At 47.8% G+C, this 20,584-nt stretch overlaps 2 protein-coding genes across 4 annotated transcripts in view; one reads left to right on the top strand and one right to left on the bottom strand.

Annotated features, from left to right (window-relative positions):
- LOC115090536 (dihydrofolate reductase-like) overlaps window positions 1–20,584 on the top strand; it is a 66,136-nt gene that overhangs the window by 7,359 nt on the left and 38,193 nt on the right. For all 3 annotated transcript variants that reach the window (XM_029599758.1, XM_029599756.1, XM_029599757.1), the window contains exons 2-5: window positions 6,948–7,088; window positions 7,375–7,424; window positions 9,746–9,851; window positions 13,504–13,630. In XM_029599758.1, coding sequence (XP_029455618.1) covers window positions 6,964–7,088; window positions 7,375–7,424; window positions 9,746–9,851; window positions 13,504–13,630 — 408 coding nt within the window. In that variant the 5' untranslated portion in view covers window positions 6,948–6,963. The remainder of the gene's footprint in view (window positions 1–6,947; window positions 7,089–7,374; window positions 7,425–9,745; window positions 9,852–13,503; window positions 13,631–20,584) is intronic.
- LOC115090535 (cystine/glutamate transporter-like) overlaps window positions 8,798–20,584 on the bottom strand; it is an 89,643-nt gene continuing 77,856 nt past the window's right edge. Inside the window, exon 12 of the mRNA XM_029599754.1 lies at window positions 8,798–9,253. Within this exon, the coding sequence (XP_029455614.1) occupies window positions 9,249–9,253 (5 nt within the window). The 3' untranslated portion in view covers window positions 8,798–9,248. The remainder of the gene's footprint in view (window positions 9,254–20,584) is intronic.

Here is a 20,584-nt window from a genome sequence, read left to right as displayed (position 1 = left end):
GCCGTTGAAGCAGGGAGCTATGCTGGATATGCGTGAGGTATCAGTTTTTTTCTTCTCCCCTGCCGTTGAAGCAGAGAGCTATGCTGGATATGCATCGAAAGTGAAGTATCAGGCACATTTGGTTTGGGGTAGTAACCGCCGTGACAAGCCAGCTACTCCCCGCTTTGTGAGTGTGAATCCTTTTTTCTTCTCCCCTGCCGTTGAAGTTATGCTGGATATGCGTGAAGTATCAGTTTTTCTTTTCCCCTGCCGTTGAAGCAGAGAGCTATGCTGGAAATTCGTGATGTATCAGTCTTTCTCCCATGCCGTTGAAGTAGAGAGCCATGCTGGATATGCGTCGAGAGTGAAGTATCAGGTACATTTGGTTTGGGGTAGTAACTGCCGTAACAAGCCAGCTACTCCCCGCTTTGTGAGTGCGAACCCTTTTTTCTTCTCCCCTGCCGTTTAAGCAGAGAGCTCTGCTGGATGTGTGAATTAACAGTTTTTCTTTTCCCCTGCTGTTGAAGCAGAGAACTATGCTGGATATGCATTGAAAGTGAAGTATAAGAATGGAGTGATCAAGCTAGTTGAAAGGCATCAGGAATAGAGGAAGGTGGAGGTAGTAATTTGGATATTTGGTTTGGGGTAGTAACCGCCGTAACAAGCCAGCTACTCCCGTCTTTGTGAGTGCAAATCCTTTTTTCCACATTTCCTCTTGCTGTTGAATCTTAGAGTGATGTTGGAGTCACAGTAACCAGCTTCCAATTCCCAGAGTGTGGGATTACTTACATGTTCTGAGGTTCATGGCTTCGATATTGGAATTGGTGTCTTGGGCCTTCGCTCACCTGAGACCGTTGCAGAGAGATATACTGTTGCGGTGGGACCCAGTGTCGGAGCAATACCAGTTGCCCCTGCCTTTGTCGCAGCGAATCAGGTCCAGCCTGGAATGGTGGCTGTCGGAAGACAACTTACAGATGTCCCTCAAAGTCCCGGATTGGGTGATCGTGACAAAGGATGCGAGCCTTCAAGGCTGGGGAGGAGTTTGCCTCGGTCATGCGATGCAGGGAACCTGGTCCTTACCTGAACGGTCGTGGTCTATCAATCACCTAGAGACAAGGGCAGTCTGCAAAATGTTGTTGGCATTCCAGTCCCTGGTGCAGGGGAGAATGGTTTGAGTTGTCTTGGACAATCTCACCACAGTGGCATATCTCAATTGCCAGGGAGGAATCAGGAGTCTGGCAGTGGCACAGGAAGTATACCTCCTCTTCGCTTGGGCCAGGCTTCATCTGGAAGGCATCGCAGCCTCTCACGTGGCAGGCATGGACAATGCGCAGGTGGACTTCCTCAGTCTTCAACATTTGGATCCCGGGGAGTGGGAACTATCCCGGGAGGGTTGGAATCACATTTGTGCCCGATGGGGAGTTCCCCAACTGGACCTCATGGTGACCCGTGTCAACGCCAAGACGGACCGATTCTTCAGCCGAAAGAAGGAAATTGGGGAGGTAGGAATAGATGCCCTAGTCTGCATGTGGCCAACTGGAATCCTCCTGTATGGCTTTCCTCCATGGCCCCTGATCAGGTGCGTTCTCCGGCGCATAGAGGACCATCCCGATTCAGTAATTCTGGTTGCACCAGAGTGGCCGTGGCAGCCGTGGTTTGCGGACCTAGTACGGTTGACAACAGTCGGCCCGCTATGCCTAGCTCATCTGCTGAACCTCCTGTGACAAGGGCCCATTTTTTCGATTCCGGAGGATCACTTCTCTCTCGCAGCCTGGTGTTTGAGAAGCGGCGGTTACAGATGAAAGGTTATTCAGAACAGGTGATTTCCACCCTGCTTCAGTCCAGGCGGTCCTCGACATCTATGGCATACACTCAAGTGTGGAAGGAGTTTGAAATCTGGTGAGACCAGCAGGGTGTAGTGCCGTTGTCGGTGACCATTCCTCAGGTCTTCGGGTTTTTGCAACAGGGATTATCTAAAGGTTTGGCTTATAGTTCCCTGCATGTTCAGATTTCGGCCCTGGGATGTCTCCTAGGGCGGATAGGTGGCAGGCCTCTAGCCAGCCACTCAGACATTGTCCATTTCCTGAAAGGGGTGAAGCACGTTTGTCCTCCTCTTCATAAGTTATGTCCGGAGTGGAATCTCAATCTGGTGTTGAGGACGCTTCGTGATCCCCCTTTTGAGCCTCTGGGACACGCTTCCTTAAAGGACCTCACCTTGAAGACTGTGTTCTTGGTGGCCATCTGCTCCGCGAAGCATATTTCAGAATTGCAGGCTCTTTCCTGTAGGGATCCCTTCCTTCGCATCTTGGGTGATAGGGTGTCCCTGCGCACGGTCCCTTCCTTTTTGCCGAAAGTGGTGTCTGCCTTTCATGTTAATCAGTCCATGGAGTTACCTGGATTCCCTGATTGGGCTCGTGATCTCGCAATGGGAAGAGATCTTCATCTGTTAGATGTCTGCCGGGTTCTCCTTCGGTATTTGAAGGTCACTAACTCTTTTTGAAAATCAGATCACCTTTTTGTGGTCTGGAGATCCGAAGAAGGTTGAAAAGGCATCTAAGGCATCCTTGGCTCGCTGGCTGAAGGAAACAATTTGCTTGGCCTACATCGGGAAGGGTCGCCCTGTCCTGACTGGTTTGAAAGCTCACGCGACGAGAGCACAAGTGGCTTCTTGGGCGGAGTGTCAGTTGTTGTCGCCTGAGGAGATTTGTAGAGCCGCAGTCTGGTCTTCCCTGCATACCTTCACAAGGCATTATCATCTGGATGTTAAGGATCCGGACCAAGCACTTTTTGGGGAGACCGTCTTGCGAGCGGGTCTTTCAGGCTCCCGCCCGGTTTAATATGGCTTTGGTCTGGACTGATCTGGGTATGTACAGGAAAGGAAAATTAGTTCTTACCTGCTAATTTTCGTTCCTGTAATACCACAGATCAGTCCAGGATCCCGCCCAGGTGCTACTGCCGAAAGACTGATTTACCTAACGGTTAGCTGCTGTACATAGGGAATTTATCCAAATGATTCTATAATATTTTGTTTTTGTTATGAATCGTGGTTCAAACCTGATTTTCAGGTATTGGGATCATTTGTTTCGGATCCTTGAGGGAGTTTTTTTCTGTTCGCCCTTGTTTCGGGAATTAGATGGTTTTTTGTCAATTATGCTTTTCTTGGGTATCGATAAATACTGATGAGCTGCAGGTGGCACACTTGGGATACAAGTGCCTCGAAGCTTTTCTCTCTGACTCCATCTGCTGGTGAGAGTGCATAACCCACTGGTCTGGACTGATCTGTGGTATTACAGGAACGAAAATTAGCAGGTAAGAACCAATTTTCCTGTAATCCATTATTTTGGAATCTTACTGTTCTCTGTGGTGTGTATGGTTATATCATCATACCTAACATACCGGTGTTATTAGATTGAATTATTTTGAATATTAGCATTAATACTTTAAAATAGATTTGGGATTGTACTGGCAGCCAGTGTAGAGAAAATAGCAAGGGTGTAATGTGATTGAATTTCCTGGATCCTAATGAATCTTGCTGAGGCATTTTGTAGTATTTGTAATGGTTTTAAGAGGCATGCAGGAAGACCAAGAAATGAGTTATAGTAATCTAGGTTTGAGAAATTTAGAGTTTGCAATACAGTTCTGAAGTCTTCAAAAGTTAAGAGGTTTTAACTAATGTAATATGCGCAACTTGGCGTAACCTGTGATAATTTGTTGATGTACAATTGCATAGTAAGTTTCTCATTTAGCTGGATACCTAAATCCAGTATTCGATTTGATGGAGTAATTTGGAAATTACCTAGATCTACAGCCAGTAGTTTAGTTATTGAATAGTTTCTTCTTAACCAGATAATTTCAGTCTTTTTAGGGTTTAATGGGGACTGGCCAGTTGTGATGGGTTCATAGATGTCCCTATCCCCTTGCTCCCTTTATTTTAAAATTTGGAAGAGATTGTGGTGGGGCTTTCAGTGCTTTCCTGGCTCTTCTTTGGACCATACAAGTCCCTTCCATGTCCACACTGCCTGCCCTGTGGAGGTTGGTGAGCCACACAACATTTTTGTAAATGTTAGGTGTACCTTGGGTTTGAAAAATCTGGTCAGTGCTGGTCTAACAGTCTGTTAATCAATGGTGATTGTCTAACAAGTCACCAACCCAGAAACTTTTTGAACTTGCTTCAGTTTCCCCATTGGGAAACTGTGAAAGGTGGAGGCTGTTCCTGGACTTGACCCAGTAACATTTCTATTTAGAAAATTGACACTGTTAAGTGTTTATCCTGCTGCTCCAAATCACCTTGGCCCCCTTCGTGAAGTCACCAAACATCCATGTATTTAACAAAGAAATTACCTGTAATGAAGTAAGCAAGTCAAAATCACAAAACAGTTTTCCACATGAATGGTCAGATAAGGGACTTTTTGGCAGTTAAAATTTCTCTGAGCCAGAAAATCAGAAACCTGCTTCCAATGTAAAGAAAAACATAACCTGCAGTCAATCAGCTGTTGAAACTGGGGTTGGACGTAGACTGCCTCGGAGCTACTCTTCCACAAGCTCCCTGCTCCTCTGTTACATATACGCTAGGGGGGAAGCACAGGAAGAGCTTGAGACCCAAACATTGGCAATGCATCCTGGCTCCCTCTCTACATACTGGTAGAGCTGTAAGCATAGGTAAGAGCTGCTTGTCAGAATCTACCTAACCTCCAGTCTGAGACTGTGGGGAACAGGTGGTAATGAGGATTTCTGCTGGGGAACTAAAGGTTCAGAGTAAGGTTGCCAACTTTTAACCATCACATTTCCAAACATTTGGAGATGCTGTTTATTAATATCTTCACTAGGGACGGTTTTTGGTGTGGGTGAGCCAGGCGGGTTGCCCAGGGTGCCATCAGCTGAAGGGTGCCCTGAACACTATGGGGACAGAGGAGGAGACGCCCAGCACAGTCACAGCGGATCCCATCCCACAGCGGTCAAAGAGAGAGGAATTGCGCGGCCATAGTGGATCCCATCCCGCTGCGGCCGAAGACACACCCAGCCTGCTGTGGCGTATTCCACTCTGCCACGACTGAAGACAGGCCCAACCTGGCTGTGACCGAAGACTGGAATCACGTAGCTGCGGCAGATCCCATCCCATCGCAGCTGAAGAGGAGACTGGGGGGGGGGGCACCATCATTTGAGGGGGGGTGCTTTTCATCCAGTATGCCATTTACCTTAAAACCGTCTCTGATCGTATCTGATGAGGTTTACGCACATGTGGCTTTTATTACCACTCTTCACCATTACAAAACAACAGAAACCTGTAATTTGCTAGCAGATAAGAACTGATCTAATTTGCTCAATTACTTTCTGCCTCAGTGCCTTAGACCCCAGTTGATCTCTGGCTTTCCCTCACTTCTTTGCAATTAATGATGCCGTGCTTTCTTGAATTGGTATTGTTTTTGCCTCTATCACCTTCACTGGGAGGTTATTTCATGCATCCACCATCCTTTCTGTGAAAAAATATTTTTCTGTGTTTATTCCTGAGTCTACTACCCCTTCAGAGCCTCACATCATGCCCACTAGTTCTCAAAGTTCTTTATTCTGAAAAAGGTTTGGTTTACCAGCCTAGGGACCAAATTACTGCTTTGAAACATTCTTTAGGCCTCTCATTAAATCATGGACTGAAGTCTATGTAAGGACACAAAATAAATATATCCAACCTATTGAATATACAGTAGTTACGAAAGCGTGCTCTATATTTATTGATTTTCGTTTTCAGTTTTTATTGTATTTTTAGTGGAAATGTATCAGTGTTTATTACAACAAACAAAAAAGGGAGAAAATCAGTGGAAAAAATTAGCCTGTTTTTTACACTGATTTTCCTCAGTTTTTGTTTGTTGTAATAAACACTGATAAATTTCCAGAAAAATAAAATTAAAAAGTGAAAATGAAGGTCCCTAACTATATTGTATAATTGAAGGGGAGGATCAGATGCTAACCTGCAGCACGAGGGCTAAAAATCAGGACATTTCCCGAACATTTTAGCCCCCCCTCCTTTTTTCAGGACAGTACCCCCAAAAATCTGTACAACCCAGAAAAATTCTGGACAGTTGGCAACCCTAGGCCAGAGGGGACATGTTTGTCTGCTACCTGCTACAAAAGGTTTCTTATTCTTCCCAGTTTACTAGCTGCCACTGGTATCACGCCTCTACTGAACTTAACAACCATGACCGCCCCCCTCATCCCCGCCCCCTCCCACATCCCTGTTCCCCTTCCTCCCACCCCACCCCTCCTCCTCTTCCCATTTCAACAGCCCCATCCTCCTCCTACCCCTCCATATCCGCCCTCTTACCTGTCACTTTGTGAATAGTTAAAGAACCTATTTTTCTTCTACCCTCCTAAGAATTACCTCTCCTTACCCGCCCATATTCCAATCACCTTTTCTCTTCTACTCTCCTAATGAGTTTATCACGTAACACCTGATAAACCACCTATCCCAAGTTGAACAGTTGTCATAATGTTTATCTATTCTAATCTATAGTAAAGCTAAATAATGTTTATCTATGCTTATCTATTCTAAATTATTGTAAAGCCTGTTGCTACGTTACGTTACATTGTGAACCGGGGTGATGTTTTTAACGTGCCCCGGTATATAAAAAATTCTTAAATAAATAAAATAAATAAAATATCAAGGCTATAGTGATCAATGCTGAGGTTTAAAATAAGGTAACAGCATGGCTGAGATCATTGTTAGTGCAGTGCGTGCCTGCCTGGACCAGTGCAGCTGCACGTATGCTGCTGGTTTACAGAGGTTAATGAGATGACTCCATGAAGCAATGCGCATGCATTGAAGAATGAGTCCGTAATGTTGTTGGGAGTGTGAATACATTGTAATAAATGTGTATCTGTAGTGTGACATGTACCCCTAAGGATCTAGGCAGCAGTATGCTGTGAGTTTGCCACCAAGTTTTAAATAAGCACAACAAAGTTTGTGGTCCATACAGGGCGTTCTATTGTCACATGAAGACCGGGTCCATTATGTGTGAAGCCGAAGAAAGAGTTGACCCCAAACCTATAAGACTTGTAGCTGCAGTCAGCAGGAGTATGGGAATTGGGCACAAAGGAAGTCTGCCTTGGAGCCTGCCGTAAGTACAGTGCAGAACGTGGAAACCCCCGAGCGGGCTCTGTGTATTGACCAATCAGTAGCAAAGGTATCTGTTCTCTTTTATTTTTTCTGTTTTCCTCCTCATCTGTTATTTTGTTACCACTTATCCAGCAGTTACTTTTGTGCATTGTTCCCATACAGAGCTGGATTTAAGATTATGGTAGCCATAGGCAGGGGGGATAGAGACTAGGCCGGACTGATACATTCTAGGTTACATTTCTGAGTGAAAAACTATGAGATAACCTGAATACCTATTTTTTATGCAGGAATGAATTTAAGTACTTTATTGACAAAATTACATCAGTAGCAGAACCTGGTAAGTCTTACTTCTTGGTTAATGTTACGATTCTGTTCCTCGGAGAGATGATTTGATCCAGCGATTAGGGTTTTGAGCTACAATATTAGCAAAATCTGAACCTCCTTATTGACAGTGATGCCCTGCATTTTCTCTAGCAAGGCATTGAATTCTCCTGTGCCTCAGTTTATCTAACCATAATTATGTAAGAGCAGTATATATATTTTTTTCTTCTCCCATACTTCACTTTAACATTCACTCGCTGGCCTTCACAGTCTGGATGTTGAAGAGGATAATAATATGTTCCCTTGGTGACCTTCTGATGGATTTCTGTCTTATAGAAAGAAATCTACCAGAAGGTCATATATTTTTTTAAATGGAAGAGGTTCGCCATTGGTATAAAAGTGAAGTCTTAGATTATTTCTCTCTTCCCAGACAAAAACTGCTTGAATATCGTCAACATCTGAAAGTCTGGCCTCAGAATCAACTCTATTAAAGTTTATCTTGGTAAAATTGGTGCTTTTCACCATCTATAAAAGGAAATACCATTTATACCATTTCTGTAGAGCATCCAATTGTCAGATGCTCCCACAGTAGAGAAGTGCATTTGTTTTTAATAAATGCAAAAAATGCAACGAATTCGGTCATTTTTTGTTTATTCCATTAAAAAAAAAAAACAAACAAACAAAAAACCCAGAAATGGGCTTCAGTTGGGGGACCAGGCTTTGTTGCTGGGTCTGACACTGAGGTTTGGTCTTGGAGCCAAAACCTAGATTCAGTGCCTGGGCCCAGCCTTGAGGCCTGGTCCCGTCACTGGTGCCTGGTCCTGAGCCCATCACTGAGACTTGGCCCTAAGTAAAACAAACAGTCCTGATGCCAGGGCTCAGCCTTGGGCTTGATCCTGAAAAACATTTAAAGGAACCAAATCTAGATGAAGCACCCTTCCCCCGCCCCCAAATGAAAAAATGAACCAAATCAAAATTTTTGGAACTGCACATCCCTATCTTACAGTATTAAGAGACATCAATGTGGTTTTCATCCCACTAATGAAAACAACCTTTGCGCCATTAGACTTTTGTGAGCTGAAGTACATGACCTGATAAGTTCCATTTTTGGTAGTGGTCTCTTCAGTCCATATAATCAGTGAGCATCAGACCCTAGTGACTTATTCACCTTATAACAGATTTCATCATAATGGCATAGTGAACCAACTATATCACAAGTTCCTGCCTAAGGTGGTGGTGTACTTTCACCTTAATCAGCTAACTGGCCTTCCAACCTTTTTCCCAAGGCCACATCTCCATAAGCTGACAAGGCCCTTGATTTCCTGGATGGCAAGAGAGCTGTCGCCTTCTACCTAAAATAAATAAAATTCCTTATTGATCTGTATGTATTTCAAATTTATTGCAGTTTATAAATACACAAGAATATCATGTAACACATGACAGAAACATTAGATCCAAGTAATTGTGTATTTAACAGTATACTTCAAGGAAAACAAATCGTATGGGTTGCCATTAGCCATTGTCTTTAGGTCTTGTGCCGTTGGGTAACAATATCCGGTGTTGAAAAAAAAACTGTTATCAGAGGGGGCAGAACTAAGGCCCAAAGAACCAATCCCTCTGGCTGGAGAGAGGGGAAGTGGGAGAGGGCAGGAAATAGTGACTCCTGGCAGCTGAGGAAGGCAGGATCTTCCCATTCTCTTCTCCTCCAGAAGATGCAGTTCAGCTGATCCCCCACTAGGTATTTCATTCATACATACATACATATATACATTCATACATAAACATAATACAAATGCTTGAGAAATCATGTCACCGTGTCTGAATATGCCATCTGTGATTGTTAGACTGTAAAAAAAAAAAAAAAAAAAAATCAAATACATAAATGTATAAACTGAATGAAATCCATGCTACATTGGTTGAAGGTAATCTTTGAAATGGCTGGCTGGCTAGCTAAACCAGGATGCTTCCCCTTTCTTCTCACCATAGGAAAAAAATTCAAATTCTTTTGTTGACTCCGTAACAGTGCCACAAACTATTTTGTAAAGTAACACAAAACCTTACAAAAAGGTCATAGAACCAATATGGCAAATCTGCCATACCAAAAGAGCACTAACTCCCAGAATTCAATCAGTAGCAGCCCTGCATTCTCAGTTCCAGAGATAATGGAGTTTCCAGTATTTGTCTGGTACTTTCCACGATTCATTGGGGATGGTATATGCCTGCAATTGTAAGCCAATTGGCAGTATATAACTAAAGGGATAACTCATGAAACTTCAATTAGCACGATTTGTTGCATTTACTGTGGAAAAGAAATAAGCTATATTATTTTGCCTTTAGGTAAGAAAAATCTTATAATATGGGGTCGGAAATCTTTCGAGCCATTTGCTGAGAGCCTTTTGCCTCTACCCAACTGCATCGTTGCACTTTTGAGTAGGACCTTGAGGTATGCCAGGCAGTGGCTCTCTATATCGAATTATATTTGGGGTTCAGATCACAGAAGTGTAGTGAAAATATTTGATCATTGAGAATTAGGAAGGCGCATTCAAAACGTCTTTGTTGTGCTTCCACAAAAAGCTGCTGCCTGTGTCATATATAGTTCTTTTATTTTTATTATTTTGCTGACCTTTGAATCTGTTGACAGATTTTCATTCCCTGTTGGGAATTTTTTTTTCCCCACTGGAAACATCTGTCTATTTATTCAAAATAATTTAGATTCTTTGCTGTTTGTGATAGCATTCATTGCACCAGTATAAAAATTATCCCAAAGACTGATGTACATAAGCTTTCAAGACCACGGCAGATGCCATCAGAAAGATTCCCAATGAAGCTGGTGGAGGCAAAAACAGTGAGCGCATGGGGCAAGCAACATTAGTGACAAAGCAAGGGCAGAGTCCAACATTGAGTGAAGGCCGCATTATTGCAGGAAAAGGAGCAAACTGGATGGGCCTGGTGGTCATTATCTGAAGTCTTATTTGACAGTGATGTGCTACCAATTTCTTATCCAGGAGCACTCACTGATACCAATATTTGTATTCTATTTATTTATTCATTTATTTGTTTATTTAAAACATTAATTAACCACTTTCCCAGTCACAGAGGTTTTCACCAGTTGTCCTCCATTCAATGAGACCTTATTTTCATAAAATAATTGAACGAGGGGGCTTCCGAGAGCATCCTCAGGAACCCTTTCCACCACATCACTGATATTCTCTGTTTCTTACATTGGTTTAATAAAGGGTATCACAACCCACAATCAGGGCCGGAGGAACCACTAGGCGAGCTAGGCCTGTGCCTAGGGCGCTGAGACTTAGGGGGCGCCGCTGCAGGTGGCAGAATTTTGAAAAGGCAAAAAGTGCCCTTTCAAAATTCTGCCAGCCCCCGCCTCACCTTGCCCCCGCCCCCCTGGTGGTCCAGCGGAGGGCCTGGGAGCGATCTGACACCCCCGGGGCCTCGGCTGCCACTAATCAAAATGGTGCCGGTGGCCTTTAGCCCCTATCATGTGACAGGGGCCAACCAATGGCACAAGTAGTCCCTGTCACATGGTAGGGGCTGAAGGCCACCGGCGGATTGCCCTATCGGGGGATCGGGCTTCCCCCGGTGGGGCAGTCCGTCCCTGGCGCGGGGGCCTTCCTAGCCAAAGAGAAGAAGAGGGTCTGCTGGTGCGCGGCCCGAAGAGAAACCTGCGAGGCCGCAGCAGAGCCATCTTGCCACAGCCGCAAGACAGCCTTGCGGGGCCGGAAGAGAGGCCACAAGCCCCCGCCAGAGCCCAAGCCAGCGGCGGCTGAAGAATGGAAGAGGGGCCGTGAGCTGCCGTCAGATCCCAAGCCAGCGGCAGCTGAAGAATGGAAGAGGGGCCATGAGCCGCCGTCAGCTGCCACTGGAGACAAGGCCGAAGACAAGCTGTTCAGCTGGGGGCCTTTGTGTGTGTCTGTGTGTGGTGTGTATGTGAGGCAGGGAGGGTGCTTCTGTGTGTGGTGTGTATGTGAGGCAGGGAGGGTGCTTCTGTGTGTGGTGTGTATGTGAGCAGGGAAGGTGCTTCTGTGTGGTGTGAGACAGGGAGGGTGCTTCTCTGTGTATGTTTGTGTGTGTGTGGTGTGTGTTCGAGAGAGAGATGGAGCATGTTTTTGGCTGGCTGTGAGAGAAAGGGGGCATGTGTATGATTGAGCCTGTTTATAAGTGAGATAGAACATGTGTGTGATTGACAGCTTGTGTGTAAGTGAAATAGAGAGAGCATGTGTGTGATTGAAAGCCTGTGTGTAAGTAAGAGAGAGCGAGAGCATTTTGTGATTGAGAGAGACTGGCCAGAGAGGTGACGTGTGTATGTGTGAGAGAGACTGATCAGGGAGATGACTGGTATATGTGTGCTTGTGTGTGTGAGAGAGAGACTGGTTGGGGAGATGATTGGTGTGTGAGAGACGAAAAACTAGTCCTGAGGATGTGACTGGTGTGTGTGTGTGTGTGTGTGTGTGAGTGAGAGAGAGAGAGACTGATTGGTGTGTGAGAAACAGAAACTGGTCCTGAGGGTTTGACTGGTGTGTATGTGTGTGTGAGAGAGAGAGAAGAGACTGGTTGTGGTCCCTAAGGAAGAGGACCGTGAGGACACCTTCAGCAGCTACTGCTGCTTCTGGTGTGGCCTGCAAGGGAAGGGAGTAGGAGAACTGCTGGAGAGAGTAAGTAAAGGTGGCTTTTTAAGTTCATTTTTCTTGATTGACCACCATTTTAATTATTGGGTAGTATGTGATGTGTCTGCTGTTTTGAAATATTTTATTGGTGTTTGGTAAAGCTTTCAAAATTTGCATGAGTCTTTAATTATTGGATATTCTATTCATCAGCTGTTTTGAAATTATTTTATTAGTATGATTTTACTATTATGATTAATGATTTATATATCTTGATTTTATTGATTGTTTCATGAGGAATGGTGATTTTTGTTTTTCCATTGTGCACTGTAGAGTCTTGCGTGATGCTTTTTACAGTTCAGTTTTTGTCTGCACATTTCTATTTATTCTTTATGTGGCTTTATTCTGTAATTGGTGAGGGTTTGTGTTCTGCATGCAAAGACTGAAATGAAGCATTCTTTTAGCATGTGGTTTCTCTGTAGGGATCTGTAGTAGCTTGGCCTGTTCTGTTTTCCTGTTAGGAGGTGTATTGATATTTTAGATTCTGGTGTAATATTTGTGATATTCTTTTTCATAGGTAGGGTTGTTATTCTTTGAGTGTTGGCAGATAGTACTGTGCTGATGTGGGAGGACCATGCCTAAACATCATAATAGGTATGATGCCATTTGAATTCCAAGATGCAAAGTTTTCTTGTTGGCATCACAATAGTGCATGAAATGATCACAACATGTATATTAATTTTACCTCAGAATGTAATTTTTCATGTAAAATATGTTGCTATAAATGCATAATTTAAAATTGGGGGGGGGGGGGGGGCGCCAGGCTGTAAGGTTTGCCATGGGTGCCTAATACCCTTGCACCGGCCCTGCCCACAATGAATCAATTTTTCATCAGGATCAATGCAGCTACTAAAACCTTGCACTATAAAAGTAATTTAGTGAACTTTCATAAGGCAAGACTTGCTTTACCTTCTTTCTGCCTTCTGCAAGATGCGATTTGGCAGGATATGACTTCCTGAAACTGCTTTAGCTCTGCAGCTATTCTGATTTTACATTGAGACAAAAGCAATTTTAGGTGAAGGAGGAATATTTAAATTGGCATTGTTAAAATATATATATATATACATACATACACACAAACTACTATTTTATGTGTGTATATGTATGTCTATATATATATATATATATATATATATATATATATATATATACACACACACATATATATATATTTGTGGGCACACATAATAACAGATTTATTAACAGCATACTCATGTCAAAACGATTTTTATTGAGTATAACAAACCAGAAAAAAAACCCACGGGTCATACTTAAAATTTACTTAGGAACACAACAATATCCAATTTTGCCAAGAAGAACATTTTTACAAGAAAGCATACAATAAATGGTACCATTGCAGCAGTGGCAATGTTCAGATGTAATGTTCTTGTTTTCCCTTTATTTTTTGTTGTTCAGCTCTGTTCCAGAACATGTTTACTATGTCTGTCGCAGTGTGAGAGATGCTATTAAAAAGGCCTCCAAACCACCTCTAAGTGAAGAAATTGAAACAATATGGGTGTTAGGGGGTGTTGAGTCCTTTGCGGTGAGTACATACATGTTTCAGTCACGTGCACGGTTAGCCTTTGCAGGGACAGATGAAAGACCGATTGGAGCTAAATGTCACCATATGCTGTAACTTCTTTTACCCGGAAACCAACTAAAGCTGGGGAAAGCTAAGCTGATTTCTGTGACCTGGTTTGCTTTAACATATCCTCTGTTATGTTTTTCCTGTCTAACCTCATTTCCTTTTGCAGATTTATCATGTAAGCCCTAAGATTGTATTCAGTAGTTTATTTTTATTTTATTTTTTAAAATCTATATGCCACTGCTTCCAAATTACAGCATTTGTCCAGGGTGAATTACATTAAAACAATCAAAATATTATAAAATAAAAACAAAGGTGTAAAACAGTAAGGATGCTGGTAGGTAGATTAGATAAGAAAAAAGTGGATTGTCTGACCTGGTGTTAAAAAGCTGTTATAGGGCAGAAAGCAGGTGGCTGAGAAGCTTTTATAATGGACAGAAAAATTGGTCTTATTTCCCACCCTCCCCACCCCTCACTTAGCTGCTCCATTTCCTGATTTTCTTTTATATATTATGAGGCCAAGACCTGATATTATACAGTGTTACCCAATTAAATTGGTCCCTATCCTTAATTAAACCTCACCTAGTAACCCATTTTTGACACTTTAAATCTTATCCCTGGTTCTCCCCAAACACTTATTTGTCTTGTCTGTTTTAAAAAGATCGTAAGATGCATGGAACTGGGATTATCTCTTATATGCATCTGTCTAGTGCTCCATACATCATCTACTTCTATAGAAATGAATGATAGTGTAGAAGACCCCCTGTTCTCCACTAGATGGCCCTACATCCTTACCATTTCATTTAGACAGCTAGGAGGGAGATACCATTCCCTACAGCACCTCCCCCTGAGGATGATTGAGGTGGCATTATCCCTATCCAGAAAGGGGTGGGTGAGCTTAGGGTACTTAATAGATTTTGTTTTGAGAGAGTAGGACATGTATAGTGTGCTCTTACAGTTTTAGGCCCCCAGCTTAGAGCAGTAAGAGGAGAAAAACTGTATTGTCAGCATCTAATACAGGGTTGCAAGGTAAAGAGAGAGAGAGTTTTGCCTTTTTGCTAAGTTTAGTGATATATTTGTATTTTGATACCTATGCCTTCTGGGAGACAGAAATCCCCTCACCAGCCGTGCAAGAAGGGACTGTTTACCCCTTTGTCCTATCAAGAGAGGTTGCAGAGACCAGCAGTTGACATCCAATATTGATTTTGTCAAGTTTGTGTTTTTTCATCTAAGTGGGAAAGAAGTATTTTTTTTCTACCCCCTTCCTTACCCTAAGTTGGAAATGAAGAACTGTTTTCAGAAAAAGACCTTACCCCAGGAAGGTCTGCCTGCAGCTTGAGGGAGAAATCCAAGGGAGAGGAGAAAAGAAAATCTGGAGACCCCCAAAGGAATCTCCAACATGGGGACGCATACAGGTTGCAGATTGGGAGTGCTTGGATCTCAGGTACTGTGTGGAAAGGGGTCTTCCCTGTACGTACCTGGATCAGTCCAGACCGTGGGTTATGTCCCCAATCCAGCAGATGGAGTCAGACCAAGCTTCGAGGGGGCGTCACCATATATACCACTACCCCCTCTGCAGGAGTTCAGTATCTTCTGACTCCAGCAGATGCGAGTAGGGTACCCTGGGGTTCCCCCATCGGAATAGGTTTTCTCTGTGCCTTCTTTTTTACCCTGTTTATTTCTCTTTGGCCTCTGCCTATTGTTGTTATTTGGATCAAGTTTTGTAGTTTAAAAAAAAAAATAAAAAAAAGAAAGTTTCTCAATTTGTGGGGAGGTGTGTCTTTGCATCCTTGCTTACCCTCTGTGTCTTTCCTCTTCTCTGGACTTCGTTTTGGCCGGGGTAAGTTTGTGTTTTTGTTCGGTGCTTTTCCTTTGCAGCTCCCCAACCTCCTGTGCATCGCAGTTGCCGGTGGTGCCGGCATCTCCGCGCTGATTTCTCTGCCGGCGGCCATCTTGCAGCTCCTCGGGGGCTGCTGTGGCAGGCAGGAAGGACATCGTTGGCGGGTCGTGAGGCCAGGAGGGCCCCCCCCCGCAGCGCTTGGGTTTTCTTCGGCGGGTAGCGCAGGCCGACCTCGGCCCCCCCGCGGCGTCGTCTCTCTCTCTCTCTCTCGCGGCCCCCCCCCGAGGCTCATTTAATTAATTTTTGCTGCCGTTTCGCCCTGCTACGCCATCCCGATGCCGCGGCCGTCTCGCTGCTCGGCTTGCGGCGAGCCGGGGTCTCGCATTTTTCGGGAGGGCATCTGCGCGCGGTGTCTTCCCGGGGGGGAAGGCACCTCGCAGTCCCTCGCCGATTTTGCATTTCTTCCTAGTTTGCCCGGGCAGCGTGGGCCGGCCCCTCCCCCATTCCTGGCGGGAACGGCGGCCATTTTACACACCCAGCGCCCTGAGGGGACTCAGGGACCGCTGGAGGATAGGGAGGCGGTTGCGGTTTCGCCCCCGACCCTGGTACCGGAACCGGGCCTGCAGGGACAGGGTACCACGGCCTCTCCTCCGTCCGGAGCCCCCTCGGGCAGACGGGGTTTTTCTCCAGAATTTATTCTGCTTATGCATACGGCATATTTGCAGGGGCTGGACACGCCGGCGGAACCTCCCCCAGCTAAGGTACCTCGCACGTCGACTTCTGCACCGGCCCCCCCCCCGTCTTTACGGGAGTGGGGGCCCCCAACCCCCCCGTTCGGGTTCGGCCTCCCCCAGGACCGGTGGGAGCGGCGACCGGATCAGCGACTCCCGACCCTGATGTTACGGACTTGGGCCTAGCGGACTCCACGCCGGACGGAGAAGATCCGCGCACACTGCGTCTCTTCCAGAGGGACGAACTGGATGACCTGATCCCGCTGATTATTCAGGAGTTGGACCTGGACCCTCCACCGGAACCGCCCGCGCCAGTAGCGCCCGCGGTTGTCACCTCGTCGAAGAAGGGGGATCCGGTCCTGGCGGCTCTTCGTCCGAGGGCCCGGGCTTTTCCCATCCACGAATCTTTCCTCCAGCTTCTCACTAGGGAGTGGGACACCCCGGAGGCTTCCCTGAAGGTTGGACGTACCATGGAAAAGCTGTATCCTCTGCCTGAAGATTTCCTGGATCTCATAAAGGTGCCAAAGGTGGACTCCGCAGTGTCGGCAGTCACGAAGAGGACGACGATCCCAGTGACGGGAGGAGCGGCCCTGCGGGACACGCAGGATCGCAAGTTGGAAGTGTTCCTTAAAAGGGTCTTTGAGGTCTCCGCGCTGGGGATGCGAGCAGCGATGTGCAGTTCCCTTGCCCAGCGGGCAAGCCTCCTCTGGGTACAACTCCTCACGTCCCAGGCCCTGCCTCCCGAGGAGGCCGCCCAGGCGGATAGACTGGAGGCGGCGGTTGCGTACGGGGCGGATGCCTCGTACGACCTGTTCAGGGTGCTGGCACGATCCATGGCTTCGGTTGTGGCGGCCCGGCGTTTGCTGTGGCTTCGCAATTGGGCAGTGGATACGTCCTCCAAGTCGAGTCTAGGTTCCCTGCCTTTCAGGGGTAAGTTCCTCTTCGGGGAGGATTTGGATCAGATCATCAAGTCCCTGGGGGAAACTGCGGTGCATCGGCTCCCAGAGGACAGATATCGGTCTTCTAGGGCGTTTTCGTCATCTCGGACCAGAGCCAGGGCACAACGCCGCTACAGGAACTACAGACCGACGGGCTCCAGATCCTCCGCTCCCAGGTCTCAGCCCTGGTCGCGCTCCTTTCGTGGGCGCCGGCCCGCGCGCCCTGCCCTCGGGGCGGGACACCCCGCTCCCAAGTCCTCGCAATGTCAGGCTCGCCCACTCCGCCGACCCCAGGATTGGGGGCCGGCTGGCGTGGTTCTACCAGGAGTGGGCGCAAATTACATCAGACCAGTGGGTCTTGGACACCATAGAACGTGGCTACGCATTGGAGTTTGTCCGCGCTCCGCAGGGAAAGTTCATCTTCTCCCCCTGCGGATCGGGACCCAAGCGCAGGGCGGTGCAGCAGACGCTCGACAGGCTTCAGGAGATCGGCGCTATTGCGCCCGTGCCCTTAGGAGAGGTGGGCTCGGGCCATTATTCCATCTACTTCGTGGTGCCAAAGAAGGACGGCTCCTACCAACCCATCCTGGACCTCAAGGAGGTCAACAAGTCCCTCCGGGTGGTCCGGTTCCGCATGGAAACGCTGCGGTCTGTGATCGCGGCGGTGCATCGGGGGGAGTTTCTCGCCTCCTTGGACCTGACGGAGGCCTACCTGCACATCCCCATCCGCCAGGAGCATCATCGCCTTCTCAGGTTCAAGATTCTGGACCAGCATTTCCAATTCATAGCCCTCCCATTCGGGTTAGCGACGGCTCCGCGCACTTTCACCAAGATCATGGTGGTGGGTGGCGGCTGCCCTGCGGAAGGAGGGCATCCTAGTTCATCCTTATCTGGACGATTGGCTCGTTCGAGCGAAATCTTTCCACCACGGGCAGGCAGCAGTAGCCCGGGTGGTACAGTTCCTGCAGTCCCTGGGATGGGTGGTGAATTTCTCCAAGAGCTCCCTCGTGCCCTCGCAGCGTTTGGATTTTTTGGGGGCGACCTTCGACACCCGTCTGGGCAAGGTTTTTCTACGGACGGACAAAGCGCACTCCTTGCGGGATCACATACGGCGATTCTCTGCGTTACCAGAACCCACCTCCTGGGACTACCTGCAGCTCCTGGGGGTGATGGGCTCCACCATCGACATGGTCCCTTGGGCGTTTGCGCACCTCCGGCCCCTACAGAGGGCTCTCCTCTCTCGTTGGAAACCGCTCTCGCAGGACTACCAGGTGATTCTCCCGTTGCCGCAGTTGGCCAGAAACAGCCTGAGCTGGTGGATGGATCCAGCGAGTCTGGCTCGCGGCGTGTCCCTCGAGCTGCCGGATTGGGTGGTGGTCACCACCGATGCCAGTCTCGTCGGCTGGGGAGCAGTGTGCGACCGCAGCGCCACGCAGGGGACGTGGTCCGAGGAGGAGTCGAAGTGGTCCATCAATCGCCTGGAGACCAGAGCGGTCAGACTAGCTCTGCGACACTTCCTGCCCCTTCTTCGGAACCGGGAGGTCAGGGGTCCTGTCAGACAATGCGACCACCGTGGCCTATATCAACCGCCAAGGCGGCACTCGCAGTCCGCAGGTCGCGCTCGAAGCAGCGATGTTAATGCAGTGGGCAGAGCGACATCTGGTCCGCCTAGCGGCCTCGCACATCGCAGGAGTAGACAACGTCCAGGCGGATTTCCTCAGTCGCCAACTACTGGATCCCGGAGAATGGGCCCTATCCGACGAGGCGATGCAGCTGCTCGTCCATCGGTGGGGGTCCCCCCACCTGGATCTGATGGCGTCCGCTCGAAACACCAAGGCTCCCCGCTTCTTCAGTCGCCGCAGGGAGCGAGGCGCGGAGGGAGTCGATGCCCTGGTGCTTCCGTGGCCGTCCCACCTTCTTCTCTACGCATTCCCGCCGTGGCCGCTGGTGGGCAGAATGCTCCGCCGAATAGAGGCTCATCAGGGGACTGTGATCTTCGTCGCGCCAGAATGGCCCAGGCGTCCCTGGTTTGCAGACCTGATACAGCTGGTTATCGACGGACCCATCCGGCTGGGGCATCTTCCCCACCTCTTGCACCAGGGTCCGGTATTTTTCGATCAGGCAGAACTCTTTTGTCTTGCGGCCTGGCTTTTGAAAGGCACCGCCTCCGGCGCCGGGGCTACCAGGAGGCGGTAGTGTCAACGCTGTTGCGCTCACGGAAGACGTCGACGTCGGTAGCCTACGTTCGAGTCTGGAAGGTGTTCGAGTCCTGGTGTTCCAGCCAAAACACGGGACCCACTACGGCTTCTGTTCCTCAGATCCTGCAGTTTCTACAAGCGGGGGTGGACAAGGGGCTCGCCTATAATTCCCTGCGGGTTCAGGTGGCCGCCCTTGGCTCGCTCTTGCGCGATGGGGGCTCTCTGCTACAGCACCCGGACATCGTACGTTTTCTCAAGGGTGTTAAACACTTGCGGCCTCCGTTGTGAGATCCTTGTCCATCCTGGAGTCTCAACCTCGTCCTTCGCTCCCTGTCGGGACCTCCGTTCGAACCCCTGCGGAGTGCAACGTTTAAGGATCTCACCCTTAAGACAGTGTTTCTGGTGGCAATCTGTTCCGCTTGCCGCATATCGGAACTGCAGGCTCTTTCGTGTAGAGAGCCTTATCTACGTTTCTCAGACTCTGGAGTTTCCATCCGAACCGTTCCATCATTTCTCCCGAAAGTGGTGTCTGCGTTTCACGTGAACCAAACGGTGGAACTGCCGTCGTTCTCTTCGTCTGAGCCGAAGTCTCTCCGTCTCTTGGACGTCAAGCGCACTCTGCGTCTCTATCTGGAGGCTACGAATGAGTTCCGGACATCTGACCATCTCTTTGTGCTTTGGTCCGGCCCTAAGAAGGGGGCCCAGGCCTCGAAGACGACCATTGCCAGATGGCTGAAGGCCGGCATTGCAGCTTCCTATATTGGGATGGGGCGGACTCCCCCACCCGGCATTGTCGCGCACTCTACACGTTCTCAGGCGGCCTCCTGGGTGGAGGCTCGCTCGGTTTCTTCTCAGGAAATCTGTAGAGCAGCCACCTGGAAATCGTTACATACGTTCTCGAGGCACTATCGCCTACATCTCGCCTCTCCAGTCTCTGGGCATTTTGGCGAGCAGGTTCTCCGAGCAGGCCTCGCAGGACCCCACCCGATTTAGGGAAGCTTGGGTACATCCCACGGTCTGGACTGATCCAGGTACGTACAGGGAAAAGAAAATTATTACTTACCTGCTAATTTTCGTTCCTATAGTACCATGGATCAGTCCAGACGCCCACCGCGTCTGGGTTTTCTCAGCCTGCTCGGATCTTCTCTGAGTCTGTCCTTCATGGCTCTTTCAGATTCTACTGTTTTTCGCAGCTCCCTACAGGT

This window comes from Rhinatrema bivittatum, chromosome 4, assembly GCF_901001135.1.
Source record: "Rhinatrema bivittatum chromosome 4, aRhiBiv1.1, whole genome shotgun sequence".
Classification (NCBI taxonomy): domain Eukaryota; kingdom Metazoa; phylum Chordata; class Amphibia; order Gymnophiona; family Rhinatrematidae; genus Rhinatrema; species Rhinatrema bivittatum.
This window is presented reverse-complemented; position numbering and strand designations above follow the sequence as displayed.